Source organism: Urocitellus parryii, chromosome 5 (genome assembly GCF_045843805.1).
Source record: "Urocitellus parryii isolate mUroPar1 chromosome 5, mUroPar1.hap1, whole genome shotgun sequence".
Lineage (NCBI taxonomy): Eukaryota > Metazoa > Chordata > Mammalia > Rodentia > Sciuridae > Urocitellus > Urocitellus parryii.
In genome coordinates this window covers 14,028,158-14,047,441 of record NC_135535.1, presented here as the reverse complement: position 1 = coordinate 14,047,441, position 19,284 = coordinate 14,028,158, and the positions used below count along the sequence as shown (strand labels likewise).

The window sequence follows — 19,284 nt, the reverse complement described above, 5'->3', positions numbered from 1 at the left end:
GAAGATGTGGGCTCGGTTCGCCTTGTTTTTGCAATCTCTCCCAGCCTTCCTGCCAAGAAAATTACTTCAAAGGAGAAAAGATGACTCAGTAGACTTTCGAGCCTGCATTCCCGGGCCTTAAGAGGTGTCCAAACGTATCTGTAGGTCAGTGTGGCAACTTGGAACACACGTGCGTACGCGCCCTTGCACACACACACACACAATCACACACATACACACACCCCAGTTTCTTTTTTCAGGACCACTCACATTCTGGGCCAGTGCTTGGCCACGGGTCAGTTTCTTAGAAACTTTTTAGTTCGAATATTACTTACTCCTTAATCTCTATAGCCCCAGCAGGCCAGATTCCCTTCCCAGGGGCAGACCCAAAGGGACAGGAGAGGCGAGAGGCTGAGATTCAGACTGAGCCGCATTCCTCCCTGGCCTGCCTGAGATTTGTCCCCTAACACCATCTGTTCACCCTGTCTCCCTGCTACACGGCGTCTTCGGAAGCCAGAATCGGGGCTTCCATTTCTTGCTCTTGCCTCAAGACCCACCCAGTGTTCCAGATGCCAACCTGGTTCACACCGGGTTTGGCTTTGCTGTTAGAGGACAGTGTGGGGGCTGCTCCCCAACAGGAGCAGGAATCAGGAGAACCTGTGTCCACCCCAGCCTGTCCACACGGCGGGCTTTAGCAGCCACTCCCAGGTGAAGGGAACAGCTGAACGCCGCCAGCTGCCAGTTTGGGAGCTGTGTTGCCCTTGGGGGGCCATGATGCCCCCCTTCTGTGACCCCTGGGGGAAGGCCCGGGGAGCCCTTGCTGCTGGACACAGAAGCCCAAAGTGGCAACAGCGCACATCTGAGTCCCAGAGGAGAAACCAAAGCAAATGAAGATGCTTTCATTCACAGGCCAAAGAGGCGGATCTGGAGTTGGCCACGATTTGACGGGAGGACTTTGTGACTGTCTGGAAGAGAACTGAATGTCACTTGATCTTAGCTCAGTTTAGTGGGGTTTTATTTTGGTGAGGAACACACTGGCGTGGCCTCTGTCCTGGGCTCTCTCGCCTCCGTCTTTCTGGACCGTAAACACATCTCGTGGTCCTGGGCCTGCCGGGCTGCTCGCGGGCTGTGTGCCGGTGCCCAGGAGGACAGGTATTTGGAACCCAGCAGGTGCCAGGCCTAAAACACGCTGCACACCTGTTCTGACGGCTGTGTTTAGGTCCCCACTTCTCCCTGCAGTCCCACCAGGAATGCTCAGACGGGTTCGCCTTTCCTCACGTCCCCAGGAGAACTCCGGGCCTTAGCTGACAGTGCTCCAGGATGAGCAGATAACAGGCGGAGTCACGGAGTGTACAACGCTGAGAACAATGCTAGCAGAAGCTTGGGGCTTGGGATGCGCCACGCTCTGCTCTTAGTGCTCATACTGAACCCTCACAGCAACTTTAGGGGGTTTTGTTTTTATCACTCCTGTTTTATAGATTCGGATGCGAAGGCTCAGAGAGGTTTAGTAACTTCCTGAGGATCACATAGCACGGATGCTGAACCTGTCTGGTTCAGGAGAAGTGTGTCACTTCTAAGCTGCTTGAAAGGCACTGGGCCAATAAAGTCAGAGAGATTTTGGAGAGAAAAAGACCCTGGAAGGCCACCTAGTAATGGAGGAACTCTCTGTGGTTACTTTTTTCTTTGCTGTTCTAACTTTCTGACAACAGAATCCTATTCTCATGTTCACAAGGCCATCCTGAGATGCAAGGGTTGGCGGCGTAAGTATGACTTGAGGTAGCAAGGAGTGACAGGGCCTTAGACTCCAATGGCTCAGGCCACTTCGTTGCAGAAGCCCCGGGCAGTACCCAGGTTTTCGGGGCAGGGCTGCTTAAGCATTCTGTGGAGCCATTTCTGAGCCAGGAAAGGGTGGAGGTTGCTCCTCAGAGGCTCCCTGTTGCCCCCCCCCTCCCTGTTGAAGCAGCAGATGAGGAAGGATCACGGAGGAAGGATCCCTGGAAGGTCCGGCAGGCCCTGTTCTCTGCCTGGCGTTCAGCTGTTCCAACCTGCCCGTGGGCGACGGAGGGGAAACTGTCCCTGGGCCCCGGGAGGCTGGCTGGCTGCCCAGGCTCTGCTCACGGCGAGACCTGGAGGTAGACGCGGTCTGGGAGGCTGGCCTGGGACCCCGCCAGCCTCTGGTTTTTAAACAGATTCGGGAAGACCCCGCGCCTCCTCCTGACTGGAGCTGCCCGGGCTAAGTGGCAGCCTCTGCCAGTGGACGCCGTGTTTAGCCATCCCTGGCAAGGCAGGGCTGGAGGGGCCCTGGAGGCCTCTGAGTCCTGACTTCATGCCTGACCGGAAGGGGAGGGTCCAGCCTCATCCTGGGAGGAATCAGAAGGGGTGGGGGTATGTAAAAAATTCTCTTTTAACAACCATTTTAAAAATATCTACTCAAAAAGTGGCTTGGAACCAGGGTGTGCACCTATGTGTCTGAGTTCAGTGGAGGCTGGGGTAGGCCGAGGTGACAGGGTCTCAGAGCAGAACCCCTTCTGTCCCCTGCAGGTCCTGGGGGGACAGCACCAGCCCATCTGTGGAGGCCCCCGCAGCGGGCCCCTTGCCCTCCGTGGCTCCTTCCTGCCATTGGAGGATGTCTCCTTTGAGTGCCACTCTCTGCAATATCTTCCCTCCTTTCAAGACCTGTCCACTTGCTCCTTCCTGTCTGGTTTGCGGGCATACTTGAGGATGCTCTTGGTGGCCTAGCTTCTCATCATCTCAGAGTCAGCCCCTCTGTGTGGATCAGAAAGTCTCAGGCGCCTTCTCTCCGCCCTCAGGGCCCTCATCCCCGTGGTGTGGATACTCACAGTACTCTTGACCAGGAGTAGAGGAGGGAACGGGTACATATAGTAGGTGCACAGTAAACAGGAGCTGATTCTATTGTAACAATCCTTGCATGGTCCGCCCATCCCATGAGGATATTAATAACATCGAGGTAAACTGCCTCAAAGACAAGGTCAGGTTCACCTGTACCGTCCTGCCTAAGCCTTCCAGGCAGGAGTTTGGAAACATTGTGATTCCTGTTTATAGAAGAGGGAAGGGAGTCCAGAAACAGAGGGAACCCACCAAAAATGATGGCCATCAACGTCTGGGCTTGCATCGGAACCGCTCAGCCTGGCCCGGGAGCCCAGTTCCCAGCCCTTCCTGCATTCCCATAGAGCGGTTCTCCTGTCCCCCTTGGTATCGAGGCACTGGGTCCTGAGAGCCCGATCCGAGTGCTGTCCAGGGACACTGAGGGAGCTTGGGTGCATCGATCCTGTGGACATGTTGGACCTGGACCATTCACCTGTGCACCAGAAGTGCCCCAGTGAGGTGGTGGTCAGGCATGGGTGCTGGTGGACAGGGAACAGGCCTGGGGACCGTGGTGTTGTCAGTAGGCATTGGAGGGAGGACAGGAAGTGCTGACAGAAGTCGATTTGGGACTATGGTGTAGCCACAGGGAAGCACCCCCAGGCTGTGCTGGGGTGAGGGTGGCCTGGGGACTTGCAGGCAGACAGTGGGGAGCCCGGGGTCCTTAGCATGGACGATGGCTGCGTCTCCTTCCTCTACCCTCGCTCCCCCGGGTCTCAGCCTCCTCCTGATACACACTAGTGTCTGTTCCCATTGGCTTGAGGGCAGAGAGCCATTCCCGGCCCCGCCCGGGCTCACTGGCCCACTGAGGTGCCCCCTGTGTGGTCAGCTGTGTAACCTCGGCCCTGTCTCTCTCCTGTCTCTGCAGTGATCCGGGCCAAGGTGGTGGGGAAGAAGCTGGTGAAGGAGGGGCCCTTCGGCACCCTGGTCTACACCATTAAGCAGATGAAGGTGAGTGGCTTTATCCCCCGGCTCCAGGAGGGGTCCTGGGGGTGGCCCGCGGGGTCCTGGCCAAGGGAGGCTGAGTCGGGGGGATGTCTGAGCCCCAGGCCTTCTGCCTGCAGGAGAGGCCGCAGCTCAGGCAGCAGGAGGTGACAGGCAGCAGGAGGAGGGGTGCAGGTGAAGCCACCCAGAGGTGCTCATTAGGCGGCCCAGCTCCGGAGCCAGAGGGCGGAGGGCCTTGTTCCTGGGCAGCCGTGAGACCTTGGCCAAGCCATGGGTCCTCCCTGGGCCTCTGTCTTCCACTGAGGCCACCAGGTGGCCTGAGATCTTCACACTGACACCTCACCCATCATCCCCGGGGGGGGGGTGCTGCCCCCTCCCAGCTCTGGCCGACCCCTTCATCCCAGCGAGTTGGCAGCGTCCACTCAACATGTCATGTCGTGAGACCTGTCGCTGAGCATGGGGACATCGTGAGGCACTGGGGAAGAGACCTCGGACGCGACATCCAGAGAGGCTGCCCCCTGGGCTCAGCCATTCTTCTGACGCGCTCACTGGCCTGGGCCTCGGCCTCTTTCCTGGGCCTCCGTCTTGCCATCTGTTCCCCTTCATGGCTTGGGCTGGGGCTTGACCTCTAAGGGGCCTTCCGGCTCGGGCATTCTAATTCCAGGGGCTTGGCAGTGCCACTCCAGCAGGAGCTGGTGGTGCACGCGGGGAAGGTGCCTCGTGTTTCCTGGGCACAGAGGCCTGGCGCTTCACCCTGAGCCGAGGCCACTCCTGCAGCCTCTGCCTCAGTGAGGGTCTCCTGTGCGCAGAAGCTGGAACCAGGGCGCCCACGGGGACACGGAGTTTCTGTCTCGGGACTGTGGTCAGGTTGGGAGGAGGGAGTCCTGCGTGTGACCGAGCGGTAGTTTGAGATTCGATGTGCTCAGGTCCAAGGGAGCTGCTGGCCCTCTGACTCACGGAGCGTATTATGTCCCCAGTCATTAGGGTCGGACCCGGCATGCAGTGGGGACTTGGTGGATGTGTCTCCACCTGATCGTGGGATGAAGCGGGGACCCTACAGATCTGAAAACTGCCGGAGGAGATGAGCTTCAGCCCTCATGGGGACTCGAGCTGGGGGAGGGACAGCGTCCACAGTGGTAGCCGGCCACCCTGGAGGCCAGCCTCAGGCCTCGTTCTTCCTTTCCTGGGGCCTGAGGCTAGCTGCTCTGATTTTGTGGAACCTGTTGCTTTGGATTCGATTTTGGAAACATCTGCAGCCTTCGGGTTATGTAATTCCAGAGTCAGGCCTGGCCAGTTGCCCTCGCCTGCCTGAGCTCAGTCATGAGACCGCTTGTGTCTTCAGAGGCCCCGGGGAACGGAGCGTGGGCGGAGGTGGGGAACCAGCAAGGGCAAAGCCCACTTGTCAGCCCCTGGCGTCCGGCACAGGAACCCAACGCCTATTAGACCAAGTAGAGTTTGGCAGCACAGTGCCAGCCTGCCCTGCCCTGCCCTGCCGTGGTCCTCATCACTGGACCCTGAGGCTGGCAAGGAGCCAGGAGGGAGCTAGCTAGAGGCAGCAGTTCCTAGGCTGGCTGGCCTTCCCTCCTACCCTCCAGGCCTGGAGGCCAGGGTGACCAGAGCCCTGTCTGTGTGCAGAATGTCCCATCCCCCTGACTGGTGTCACATCAGCCAGTGGCACTTGTTAAGAAGCCAGATGCCATGTGCTCACCCGCCAGCCTCTGAGCACAGCCTCCACTCCAGGCTGGGGCTCAGGCTCCTGTTCATCCTCCTCCCCTAGTTCCGGGTACCCGGGGTGAGGAACGCCACGTGAAGCTCTTTCCTTGACTTCTGACTGAGGCTCGAGGGGGAAATGAAGTTCCCAGAACCGTGCCTTGAATTCAAGACAGATCTGGTTCCTAAGCCAAGGCATCGGGGCCCCTCCTGATCCTGTGTGTCCTCATAGGAATTCCCAGGTCTCCCTGCTCCCTAACTTCACTCACTAGTCACACTGACTCTCCTACTGGCCCAGCATTATGACCCTCAGCTCAGGTCAGTGCCTTTCAGGCCACCTGCCTGCAAGTCAGGGAGGACGCGGTCCACCCACCCAACCACCCACCGTATCCTTCCTACCACCTCCTCTGTGCTTAGCCCTGGGACGTGAGCTGGGGTCGCAGTGATAAGACTTGTTAAAATTTACACAGGACAGCACACAGGCGACATGTAGTGGGCATTTGGACTGTACCAGCCATTCTGTTAACCTTTGCAGAGGTCAGTCCTCATGTCTGGGTGCAAAACAGCCACACTTCACCCTCTATTTTATAGGTGAGGCCCCTGAGAGTTGGAAGGTTATGAGACAGTCAGGATCGTGCATCTAGAAAGTAGTAAAGCAGACCTAGGCCGCAGGGTCTTTGCCAGCAAGGAGGTAACAGAGCATCGGGGCTGCAGGCCGACTGGTTATTCCCACCCGCTTTGGGTCTCCCCCTCACCCCCCACTTGTGCTAGGTCCCCCAGGGAACCAAAAGAGGTCGGCCTGGATTCCTCCGTGCAAGATCCCGCCCGTAGCTCTTGACATGCAGCTGCAGAGGGTGGATCCGAAAAATCTGGGGAGGAGGGAGGCAGGAGAGCCTGGAGGCGGGTCCGCATGGGTTTTGGCAGGGTTCCTTGGAGGCTTTGTTCTGGCAGATTAGAGAGTCAGATGGGAGGGCTCCCCTCAAGCAGGACTGAAAGAGCTTAGAGAACATGAGACCCCAGCCCTGCCTGGCCTCTGATGCCAGGTGGGCAGACCCCCTGCCCCCAGCTGCTAACTCCATAGCCTCTGACCCTTCCCTCGGGCGAACGTCGAGTGTGCGGAGACCCGTGGGTGTGTGGTGAGGGGTGCAGGTGCCAGAACGTGGAGGCAGCTCATTGCAAACCCAGACTTGGGGGTTAGCTGGGGCTCAGGCACTGGGCCTAGTGCAAAGGTGGAAGTTTCCAGAACTGGCCTCTGTAATCGGTGGGGACCTTATCTCCCATCAGGACCATGAGAAAGCTGTCCACTTTGCCAAGAGCTGTTGTTTGTGCAGGCTCTCGGGCAGGCTGCAGGGGACAACACGTGGGGGACATTATGTCCCAGCTGGTCCCAAGAGAATCCTGGAGGACACGTGCTGGTCATGAGCTTTGCACGTCCTGACTAGGAGCAGGACAGATCTGCTGGGCGGTCAGAATGCTCGGCCCCTTCCCTCAGCAGTTTGTCTAATCAAATAAGCAAAAGCAGGGTCTGGCTTTTGAAGCTGCAGCTGGAAGGCTCTCTGGCCCCCAGCCCACAGGGAACCGCCCTCCCGCCCCCCCACTCTCCTGGGCCGAGACTCTACGGGGTAGGCGGAGTCCAGCTGGATGAGAATGGCCTGCTTCTGAGCAGGGCTCCGGGCCAGCCTGAATACCACCACTGCTCCTGAGATGACACTGGGCAGAGCAGGGCCAAACCCTCCACTCCTCTCCTCCCCGATTTTGGAATAACTGGTTTGAAGCTAACTTTTACTCAGTGCTGTCTGCAGAGTGCTATTCGAAGTCATCTAATTCTCAAAGCCACAGGTGAACCAACTGAGGCCCAAGGAGAATAAGGAACTTTCCAAGTGGCTAGAATATGTCAGGGACAGGATTCAAACTGTCAGTCCACGGAACCTGCCTTCATCACTAATCCCCCGAGACACTGGTTGGATCAGGTGACCTTTGGTGTCCTCTCTTATCCTGATTTTCTATGGTTCTCTGGTTTCAGGATATTAGAAACCTGGTCTATGCCTCTCAAATTTGCCAAACCAATTCTCAGTCTTCTGTGACTGCAGACACAATATGCCTATCCATCATCAGACGATTATTATAAAGGGAAGACGAGTCCATGGGTAGAATCTACCTTCGCCATATTGTCATTTTCAGAATTAACCCCCAGCACGCCGTCCCGGGTTTGTCAGGCCCGGTTTTCTGTTCTGAACCCACAGCTGTCCTGTGTGTGAGCTCGAGGAGCCTGGTTAAAATACGGGCTCCTTCAGACGGGAGGAGCGGGGAGGCCCAGCTGATTGCCATGAGCGTTTCAGATCTCTGGACCCTCCACAGGGTCTTGACTCTGCCCATAAAGCAGAGAGAGAAAGGAGAGACAGACACAGAACGAGCCGAGGTTCTCATCGTCTGGGCCCCAAGGACCTAAGCAAGTGCTCAGCGGGAACCTTTACCAACGTGAGAACTTACTGGGCACAGAAGTAAGGGCGGGGTGTTCTTTGCGGGCCACACTGGATGGCTGCAGCAGCAGGTCCTCTTTCAGCCAGCCAGGGGCCATCCTGACCTGATGCCCTGCTGACCCCCATGGCCTAATGAAACACCAAGTGTGGCCAGCACTTTGGCCGTGTTGCCTTGTGTACCTGTGAGGCCTTCAGGGAGAAGACGGGTTCAGAAAGGAGACATCTGAATCCATTATGGTTCTATTTAAAAAATTATTAAAGGCTTAGTTAGAAATCTTTGCATTTTGTGTTTATGAGGCTCCTCTGGAGTCACGATCCTAACGCCTTCTCCAGATGCTCAGAAGAATCAACAACGTGGGGTACTCTAGGCCTGAGTTCAGCTCTCACCAGCCGCACAGAATCTCTGTCTCCCAAACCCCTGAGGTCCAGTGGGAGACTTTAGGAGGGTAAAGGGCCTTGTGACCTTCTACCCTTGCCCGCCAGCCACTGGTTAAGAGAAGACGAGGCGGCAATCAGCCCATCAGACCGAGTGCAGGCATGAAGGAGGCACCAAACCGGGGGGGGGGGGTGTCTGGCTGTGTATTAATGATCATAAGTAGATTAATAACGCATGCCAGGGACTAAAGTAGGGACATTGTCCTATTGTAAAGCCCTGGGACAGGCCCAGAGACCACAAGTGGCCCAGGGCCTGAGCTCTCTGAGACCCAGCCTGGGTGCTCAGCCCGCCCTCCGCGGCTCACACGGAGGATACGGTTGCCTGGGCACATGGGGGCCTGCTGACTCTTGTGGACCAACCCGGAATCGCAGAGTGGATTAAGCCTCTGTGACAGTCCCCGGGTCTCTGAGCGCACACTGACAAAGGAGCCTCGAGAGCCATAAATGGAAATGGCATTTGCTGTAGCAGAAGCCCCGGGTCCTGAGCTTCCCAGGCTGCGGTGAAGAGGCGCAGGATGAGGGTGAAGAGCACGGACTCCGCGGTCCACGGCATAGACTCTGTGGCCTTGGAAAGGCCACGGGACCCTCCCGTGGCTCCTGCTCCTCCTCGGTACCAGGGCAGGATGAGCCGCCTCGCGGGGCCTTATGGGCATTAGATGAGTTGGGACCACAGCCGACGGACGGCTCTCCTGTCCCTCCCTTCTCATGACAACCCAACGCATCTCCAGTCATTGCCAGGTTCCCTCCCGTTTCCAAGGAGGGAGCGGTGCCTCCATTCAAGAGCCACTGTATCAGATCAGGTCGTAGATGAAAATGGTGGGTGTCAGCTCGCATACGGTCCCAGTTAATCATCATTAAAGGCTCAGATAGAACCTTGGCATTCTGTATACATGTTTATGCGGCTCCTCTGGAGTCACCATCCTCACGCCTCCTCCAGACGCTCAGAAGAACACAAACATGGGCCCCCAGGCCTGGGTTCAGGTCTCCCCACCACAGAGGATCTCTGAGTGTCGTCTGCCGTGTGGGATTCATGTTCTCAGGACACCCTTGCACCTTGGTACCTGAAAAGTGTCAGGGATGTCCTGCGGATGCTGGTTGGCTGCCTGTCCCCTCAGAGCTCAGGGCTGTGGCAGGAAAGCCAAGGGGACCTGTTTCGCAGCATTCTCTTTGGATTTATGAAAAGGTGTTGGGAATTGAGAAATCTGTGGCTGGAGGGATGTTGTGGGGCAGCTGGAATGGGGAATGGGACTGGCAGGACCCGGTCCCCGGGGAAGGCACAAACTAACTCAGAAAAAAGGGCAGGTGGCCCCCTCTGGGTGAAGGGGGTCCTGGGTGGGTAGGTCTGTGACTTAATGTCTGCAGAGGGGGACCCTGGTCCTTTATCTCAGATGACGGCGTGCTGCCTGGGCCCTGGGTCTCTTCTCACGACGTCCTCTCTGCCCACAGATGTACCGAGGCTTCACCAAGATGCCCCACGTTCAGTACATCCACACGGAGGCCTCCGAGAGTCTCTGTGGCCTGAAGCTGGAGGTCAACAAGTACCAGTACCTGCTGACAGGTAATGGCCACAGGAACACCGAGGCCGGGGGGTCTTGGAGCTGACGGGTCTGGGCAGCTGACTCGGGGTCCTGGGGATATTAGCCTGGGTCCCGTCATCCTGAGGAGTCCCACTGTTGAGTCCAGAACTGTTCCTCAGCTGGACAGGGCCTTTGGTGGCTCCGACACCGAGGCCGGGTTTCAGGTCATCCTGGGCCCTCTCCCTCTCTAGTTTCTCAGCTTTACCGTGAGTGCAGATTCTGTCCCACAGCACCTTGCAGACAGCCTGTCAGGCCTTTGTCTGAAGGTCGTGACCTTGGGGCAGTCGGTGCAGTAACAGGAAAGAGCAAACCCACAGAAGGGGAGCGAGGAGTCGGGCTCTAGGCCTTGTTCTGAGGCCCAACGGTCCTGGTACCTTGGACCACGGGCTCAGCCTCTTGGGTCTCATCTCCGGTGGAACAGGGGGCCACGGCCGACTCTAAAGGGGTTGGGGGAGGTGAAATAGAATCATGGGTCTGATGACTGCCCAGCACGGTGCCTGGCCATAGGGCCCTCCCTCTGGCGGGCTCTGGACCCAGAAGCTCTCCTCTGGCCCCACCTCCTCCCCAGGCCGCGTCTACGACGGCAAGATGTACACCGGGCTGTGCAACTTCGTGGAGCGGTGGGACCAGCTCACCCTGTCCCAGCGCAAGGGGCTGAACTATCGCTACCACCTGGGGTGCAACTGCAAGGTAAGCCTGGGGCAACTGTACCAGGAATTAAGGGGATTAACATAGCAGCTCAATATCTGGTATACAGTCGGCATCAATAAACGTGAGTTGGTATTACTTAGGTTACCGCTAAAGGACTGGTGTGTTCGGCCAGCCCCTGCAGTGGTCCTCAGGTCTGAATGTAGACTTGGAGCGGCACCAGGCCCGGATCCCCTCACTGTTGGTTGTATCTTATTGCAGATCAAGTCCTGCTACTACCTGCCTTGCTTTGTGACCTCCAAGAACGAGTGTCTCTGGACCGACATGCTCTCCAATTTCGGCTACCCCGGCTACCAGTCCAAACACTATGCCTGCATCCGGCAGAAAGGTGGCTACTGCAGCTGGTACCGAGGGTGGGCCCCCCCGGACAAAAGCATCATCAATGCCACCGACCCCTGAGCCCAGACCCAACCCCGCCTCACCTCCCTCCCTTCCCGCTGAGCTTCCCTCGGACACTAACTCTTCCCAGATGATGACAATGAAATTAGTGCCTGTTTTCTCGCAAATTTAGCACTTGGAACACTTAAAGAAACGCCTGTGCTGTCTATGGAGTTGATTTGGACTATCCTCCCGGCCCCCTGCACCCTTCTCCTTGGTTTTGACATCACCCACTTCCACCTGAGAGTTTCTGGCCCATGCCTATCTTCGTGATAGATAGATAACGTCTATTTTTTTAGGAAAACAGAAATCGAAAAACCTACCACATCTGGGCATTGTAATCCCTACTCCGCTCTCTTCTCTCCCACTCGACCATCTCCACACCCTCCTCCCCGCGTCCTCCTCCACCCACTACAGAAAGGACACAGACAAAAGAAGCTGCCGGAAGGCCAGCTCTTTCTAGATCAGTCTAGGGCAGCGCCAGGCAGACTCGGGGTGGGCGGAAGATCTTCCACCCAGAGGACATGCTACTGCAGGTCCCAGCCAGACTGCCCGTCTGAGTCTGCGAGCCAGAGTGCGGGAGGGAGGAGCCGACTTCAGGGGAGGGCCTGAGACACGCGGCACACGTGGTGCTCCCAGCCCTGTGATGCTTGGGTTGACCAGATGTTTCTGAGCCTGGAGCAAGCAGCCAGGCCAGAAGACAGAGCTTTCTCGGTTGGTGACGACTTAAACATCTGCCTGCAGTCAGGAGGCACCTCTCTTCCTTGTGCACAAGCTCAGGTGAAAGACTGAGATGAATGTCCTTCTTCTCCCCCACCTCCCTTAAGATGTCCCGGGAAACTCTTTGGGAGGTCTGGCCCCGGAGCTTGCCTTGATGTAAATCAGAGAAAGACACACACTTTACGCTATCCACAGATATAGCCATGTAGATTTGGGTAGAGATTACTGTTTCCAAAGTAGAGTTTAGCTCACCTGGGGGGGATGTGTTTGTATCCACATTTGCATATGCCCACATGGGGACATAAGCTAATTTTTTTACAGGACACAGAATTCTATTCAATGCTGTTAAATACGCCAATAGTTTAATCTCTATTTTGTTGTTGTTGCTTGTTTGAAGAAAATCATGACATTCCAAGTTGACTTTTTTTTTTTCATTTTAATTAAAATTTGAAATCCTGAACATCTTCAACACCCTCTCTTCCCTATAACTGGGGTCCTCTGACTTCTGTCCTGCTCCTTTTCTTCTGCTCTGTGTTTGGGGACTGTCACATAAACTGCCTCGCTAGCTTGGCAGGTGGCAGTGGAGTTTCTGTGGGTCAGGGGCCGTGGGACAGCTGCAGAGCATCTGGCCTCCGCCAGGTGCCCACCTCTCTTGGGCTTCTTCCCGGCTCCCTGGTGGGTGGATGCCACCTGCTCAGGTCCTCACCTCATGGAGATAATGTGGGTGGTCCCCGGAGAAGCCCCACTCTGGAATCAGCTGTAGGGTTTTTGTTGTGGGTTTTTTTTTTTTTTTGGAAATAAAACTATAATATAAATTCTCCTATTAAATAAAATTATTTTAAGTTTTGAGTGTCAAAGGCGAGATGCTGAGAGTAGGTGATGATGGATATTGTTCAGAGCTGGGGATGGTAGGATGGTGACCTTTAACATGATCGCTCTCTGTCCCTTTCTTCAGATTATGGGTATTTATCATCTATTAGTATTTGTATCTTCAGTTTATTCCTCTCTAGGAAGCAGAGCTGCCCGTTGTAACAAGAGGAAAAACAAAGAACAGACGTAGACAAGGAGCTGTAGTGTTTCTCCCCCACACAAATACCCAGGCAGGATGGGAGAGGCGGAACTCGGGGTGGGTTTCCGTGAGATCATTTCCCCTTGTGGTCATGCCATTTGGCCAGGGGGATGCGGGAGGCTTGGCCTTCTCTGTGGGGCAGTGCGAGCAGGAGGAGCTGAGGCCAGCACATGCGTGAGTGGTCTCCAAGGGGTGAGCCACAGACTTGGTTTGGGATCATCTCTTTCAAGCTCAGAGTCTCGCGAGGTGGAGCTCCTGACCCAGCGCACACGAGTGTGCCCCCACAAGTGGACATCAGCCTCTCCTTCTGGGAGGTGTCTGGCCATTCCCGGTCCCTGTGGTGGTCACCCCTACTGACATAAGAAGGGACTTGGGGTGAGGCCTGATCATGAAGCACCTGAAGTGTCCCTGCAGAGTGAATCAGTTGGCCAAACTGTGGCCCCGTCGGCTGGGCCCTGGTGGGGAGGTCCTGGGCAAGGAAGGGTGTTTTGCAAAGTGATATTGTCAGAGGGCGGTTTTTGAGCTTTCTATAAGCTATAGCTTTGTTTATTTCACCTGTTCACTCACTGTATAATTTAAAGTCATTTATGTAGCCGAGACACTTCTGTATTTCCATCATATCGTGACTGTTTGATTTTGCTAAATCTTGTGTCATGTCTGTAATATGTGTACCTTGTGTCTAAGAGAAAAAAAAATATGGAACCCACATGCCGCCATTTTCCTGAATCAAATTCTACAGTGGAATCGAGGATAAAATACTTCTACTTGGGCAGGCAGCGAGATTGGCAAATTGGGGAAACTAGAAGGAGCTAGGATTGGGGACACTCCTCCCGTCCCCTCCCCAGGGATTCCCTGGATACGAAGGAGAAGGAAACAGACCAAGTGCATTTCCTGTCCTTGTTTTTTATCAGCTGGCCCTGGTCATCCCCTGCCAACTCCCATTCCTGTTCCCCTCAAGCCCTTTCTCCCACCCCGTGGGGAACCCATGATTTCTCCTAAAATTCCAGAGCCTCGGGAACAGTGATTCCGACTTCTCTTTGCCTCCTCGGGGCACCCTTCTGCCTCCTCATCCAGGAAGCCCAGGCTGTTGCTTCCAGGCCAGAGCTCTGCTGTGACCGGGGTAGATAAGGCTAGACCTCACTTCTTTACCATCCCCCACCCCAACCTGCCTCAGGGCAGCTGAGCTACAGCCCTAGAGCTCTGTGACCTGGGGATGGCTCCATCCGGGAGAACTGTGGCCCCAGGAGTGTGTGCCCTTCCCTGCCTCAACCCTTCCCCTTCATCTTTTGCATGATGTTGGACAATGTGGATGGCCCCAAGGTGGCACCCAAGGATTTGGCTCTTACCCACCTGAAGTCAAATGATCTGAGTATTTCCATCAGAGAGAAACATGAAAAAAAAAAAAAAAAGATCTCATGTCACAAGCACCACAAAGTAGGTCGGGGAGGCGGATACCAACAACTTCCAAATCGGGCTCTTGGGGGGCAAGAAGTGAGGAGAACTGCGTCCTGCTCCGGGGCGGGGGCTTCTGAGAGTCTCCCGATCCTCCACCTTCCCCTTTAGCCGGTCTGCTGTGCTGAACCCCAGAAGTGATGGAGAGAAACCACCCAGAGGGAAAAAATAAAAAAAGAGAAAACCCTGTCCGGAAGGAATGTATTTGTTGCTAAATTTTGTAGCATTGTTTACAGTTTTCCTCCATGTTATTTATGAATTTTATATTCCGTGAATGTATATTGTCTTGTAATGTTGCCTAGTGTTCACTTTTTACTGTGTGTCCTTTATTCTAAACAGTAAAGTGGTTTTATTTCTATCACACACTCCCAGTCTCTTGCCTTTTTGTTTACTGTCCGCCTTGGTGGGGGGCGGGGGTGGTACGGACATCAGGGGGCCCTGGAAGTCTGTCCTGCCTGCCCCCGTCCAGGCCCATGCACCCTCCTACCCTCCACACCTGAGCACCCCTGCCCCAGGCCTTTCCCTTGGTGGGAGGAATTTCGGGGAGGCGTCCCAGGTTCCCTTGTGGTGGCTGACCCGGCTTGGTCTTTGTCCCCTCCTGCTATTGCTAGAGTTGTTCCTACTTCTGAAGTGTCTGGGTCTCATCTCATCACCTAGGGGTGCTGCAGGTAGCCAGCCCGGGGCCTGGCTCAGCCTTCCGTGTTTTCCTCCTAAGCATCTCCTCCCATGGAGAAGCAGGAGCGGGGAGGCCCCATGAGAAGTGGAGATCCCCTCCAGAGCTGATAGCGGGACAGTCACCCTCAGGAGCTCACGGGCCCAGCCGTCACCCCTCCCTTGACAGAGTTCCAGGTTATAGTTTCTTCTCCTAAATCAGAAGGTACTCGACCTGCTCTGTACATGCCTGGCCCAGCATTCATACACACCATCATCTGGGATCTCAACAACCCATGAGATTTCCCCACTACCCAGGTTTCTTAGTGGAGGGAAACCAAGGCTCACAGAGATCCAAATGCAGTCCAAGGTCCAGCACAAACCCACCAAGCTGGAATCCAGACTCAGGCTGGCCCGAGAAGAAGCCCTGAGTTTTCCCCCTCGTGTTCACACTTGAGTGGAACCCATGGGCTTGCACGTGTGTCTTAGGCACACGCCCAATTCTGGATCAGGCTCAGGGGAAGAAAATCACTGGGAAACTTCCACTTGGTGGCCAGCTCCCACTGTCGGTGTCTCCAACAGGGATGCCCAACTTGGTCCTCCACAACCAGGCCACAGTCCCCAGGGTACAAGGTACACCGTTCATCATCTTGTTCTTCAGAACTCGAGATTCTCAAAAGGCCAAGTCCAGGGCTATGGCCCGCGTTCCCTTGACTAGTTTAAGAAGACCACCGACCGGGCAAGAGGTACATCTCGGGCTGCTTCCAGATGCCCAGAACTCTTCACCTACCTCCGAGCTACCCGGCTCAAAAACACATCAACCTCTCCCGTCAGGTACCTTCCGAGTGGGAGGCAAGACCAGGCACTCTGACCCGAGTCCCCAACTGCTTCCCAGAGACAACCTCAGGCATATTCAAAAGTTGGAAAACACAGAACACACAAGAAATCACCTTTCAGTAATCAGTGCAGACGAAATATCACCGCTTTTATTAAAATAAGAGTTGACACCAGGTCCTGGCAAGTGCCCTAGTGTAAGCTGCAAGCTGCACAGACACACCTCTTCCCCTCTCCTCAGCCTCCGGCTCCAACATTCCAGCTCCCCGACTTGTTGACCATTTCCAAAGCCACAAGGACTGCTGTTCACCCCGTCACGTGCCCACAGCCTGCATTTCCCTGGGATAAGTGACTCTTTGGCGAGGAAAGCAGGACGTTCCCCCAGGACCCTGAGGTTCTTCCTCCGTCCAGGCAATCAGAGAGCCATCCCCAAGCCCAAGTTCCCTGTCCAAAGAGACCGAGGACATAGACACCCGTATCTGCTCCATATCACCAAAAGAAACAGAGTGGAGACGGTGACTCACCATTGGCTTATGGTTGGGGAAGAACGTTTGCTCCACAAGAGGGAACTTCTCAGGGCCCAGGGAGTGGAAGATCTTAATGAGCTGCGAGAACTATGGATGGAAAGGGAGAGAACGTGAGTCGCTGTTTTCACCTGCTAAGGGAAACCACCCACTTGGTCCTGGGTAGCTTTCCCCACCCCTAGACAAAAGCCAGCTTCCTTGGCTGGACAGTCGTCCTCTCCAGCACCTGGCTGCGTCCACCCCTCCATTCCTGCCCAAGGACCAGGAAGCAGGTGGATCTCTGGGTTCAGCACAACCACATTTAATGAGCACTTACTACATTCTCAGCATTCCACCCAGGGTCCTCGTCCACAGCACAACCTGCTGGCTGGCCTTCATGTCACCCCAGCTCGCAATGCCTTTCTTTCTAGAGAGGCAACACCCACCGTGGGGTAGTTTTTGGTGTAGACACTGGATCTAGCATTTCTGAGTACAAGACCTTGGTCTGTCACTTACTAGCTGTGTGAGTTGGGAGGTCCCTGAAGGTTCCTGAGGTTTGATTTTCTCAGTGGTAAGGAGGGGTCCTACCTCATTGCAGTGTTAAGGATACATGACAGAGACTGGCCCCTGGGAGCCTGGAACATTAGGCGCTATTATTGACACACATTTTTCTCTGCTTTTACAACCTACTTGTTTCCAACGGCTCAGGCCACGTCCCCTCCCACTGTGCTCTCCTGCCTGTGCATTTCCACACTGGAGGGAAGATTAGCACCTCTCAGGCTTCGTGCCAGAACTGGGCTCCACTACGGGGACCACCAACTGCACCTGGGGGACAGACTGCAGGTGCACATTTGGGACGCTGATGTCTTGCTGGAGTAGAGCATGAGGGTTCTGGGATCTGGAAACCGGTTGGAGTGGGGAGGGAGGGTGCCTGGAGCAGATGACTCAGGGCATCTAAGATTCAGGTGCCACTATTCGGCTACCAGTTACTACTAGGTACCCAGGCTTGGGTTTCCTCATCTGTACAATGGAGATATTAACAGCAGGGAGGGGAGTCAGCGTGGGGGCCGGGGAGGGCCTGGAGCAGTAAGAGGGCTCAGGTTCTCTGGGTGTGCAGTTAGGGCAGTGTGTGCTAAGAGCCTGGGAGGTTGCCAGGGCAGTGGCCTCAGGTGCAGGGGACAGCAATTGAAGAGTCTTGAGGGTGGTCCACCATAGGCTACCAGGACCCCTAGGCCAGACCCAGGAGCTTAGAATCCACCCAAAAGGTGAAGAAGAGCTTCAGGGAAGAACAATTTAGACTCTCAAAAGAAAGCAAGCCGGGTGCAGTGGCGCACGCCTATCATCCCAGCGGCTCTGGAGGCTGAGGCAGGAGGATCGTGAGTTCAAAGCCAGCCTCAGCAAAAACGAGGCACTCAGCAACTCAGTGAGACCCTGACTCTAAATAAAATACAAAATAGGGCTGGGGGTGGGTCTCGAGTGCCCCTGAGTTCAATCCCTGGTATCCTCCCCCAAAGAAAAGGAGCTGTGATTTGCTGCTGGGTGCAGGTGCTCAGGGGCTGGGGGCAAGCCTTATGCAGACTGGCTGGGGGCTCCCCAGTACCAAGCCTAGACAGAGAGAATGGGGCAGCACAGGAACTTCCTGCTTCAGCCCAGGATTGCTGTGCAGACTTTAGGTGGAGCCTGCAGGTGCAGTTCAAACTAGAGCCAACTGAGAGGGCTCCGGAGGCCTCAGCAATGATGTAGGGGGGATGATGTTGGGTAGGGGGTCCCTCGCTTCCCAGGTCAGGGAACTGGAGTCCAGGGAGGGAGAGAAATTCTACGCAGGTTTTGGAGAGGCTACCAGTTACTACTCGCTCCGCAGGCTTGGGTTTCCTCGTCTGTACAAAGGAGATGTTAACAGCAGCTATTCGTCAAGGTAGCTCTGAAGATAAAACAGGATCTTCACGCCAGGGGCTCAGAACCGAGCACAGTGAGTGCCAGAGAATCCAAGTTGTGACCATCATGACCACTAGGTGCAAAAACAAAGCAGATGAGCTAGTATTGAGGAACCTTTCCTAATAGTGGCACTTGCACCTTAGATGCCAAGAGGCTCAGTTAGGGCAGAAGGGGAAGGAGCCCAGGGATGGCTTTGGTGGTAAAGACTGTATATGATTAGTGCATGTCGTCCTTCCATAAATATTGAGTGACAGTCAGCATCGACTTGTCCCCGGTACAATAGACAATGATAACTGTCACCATTTACTGAGAGTGTGTTGCGCCAGCCACCATTGTAAGCACTTTACGCTTTACGTGTATGAACTCGAAACCAGACCAGAAAGCCTTTCATATTATCACCATTTTCCAAAGAAGGAAGAAGCTGAGTTTGGACAAGTGAAGCAGCCCTGCTTGAGGGCCCGCAGCTCCAAAGTGGAGAGACCTGAGCTGGGGGGCCGGGCTGCAGAGCCCACGCCTCGGCCGCTGCCCCACCCCATCATGTGGCCTCAGAGAGACAGGGAGACGGGGCCAACCCGATGGCCCCGAGCCGCACAGAGCACCTTCTGTATACACAGCCTCCGCTTCCCTGTCCTCTGTCCTCCTCTATGTCCCCCTTGGTATTTACCGCAGGGCATAGCGCCTCGTTGACATGTTTACGAAGGCACTTCAAGTGCTGGAGCCCTTTGGAATGTGAGATCCGCAGGGTGGGCAGGGGCTGGGGTCTGATTCCTTCCCCGATGTGTTTCTGGGACTTTGGACAGTCCCCAGAACACAGTACACACTCAAAAATCATTTGTTGCGCCTCTGAATTCCTTCTAGTAAGGGAGACAGATAGTTCATGAATGAACAGATATGGTTCCAGGTGCAGATCAGAACTGGGCGGGGGGGACAAAAAGCAGAGTAAGGGGGGGTGGGGGGCTGGCTGTTCTAGGAGAAGCCGTCTTGGTGGTATTTGGATGGAGGCTCAAACAAATCAAGTGAATGAA

The 19,284-nt window shown here is 55.4% G+C and overlaps 2 protein-coding genes across 3 annotated transcripts in view; one reads left to right on the top strand and one right to left on the bottom strand.

Moving 5' to 3' along the window:
• The window catches only part of Timp3 (TIMP metallopeptidase inhibitor 3), a 49,946-nt gene extending 35,260 nt beyond the window's left edge, over positions 1-14,686 (top strand). Inside the window, exons 2-5 of the mRNA XM_026396722.2 lie at positions 3,731-3,813; positions 9,879-9,990; positions 10,578-10,699; positions 10,919-14,686. Of these exons, the coding sequence (XP_026252507.1) occupies positions 3,731-3,813; positions 9,879-9,990; positions 10,578-10,699; positions 10,919-11,116 (515 nt within the window). The 3' untranslated portion in view covers positions 11,117-14,686. The remainder of the gene's footprint in view (positions 1-3,730; positions 3,814-9,878; positions 9,991-10,577; positions 10,700-10,918) is intronic.
• The window catches only part of Syn3 (synapsin III), a 378,592-nt gene that overhangs the window by 245,984 nt on the left and 113,324 nt on the right, over positions 1-19,284 (bottom strand). For both annotated transcript variants that reach the window (XM_026396709.2, XM_026396711.2), the window contains one exon: positions 16,346-16,435. In XM_026396709.2, coding sequence (XP_026252494.2) covers positions 16,346-16,435 — 90 coding nt within the window. The remainder of the gene's footprint in view (positions 1-16,345; positions 16,436-19,284) is intronic.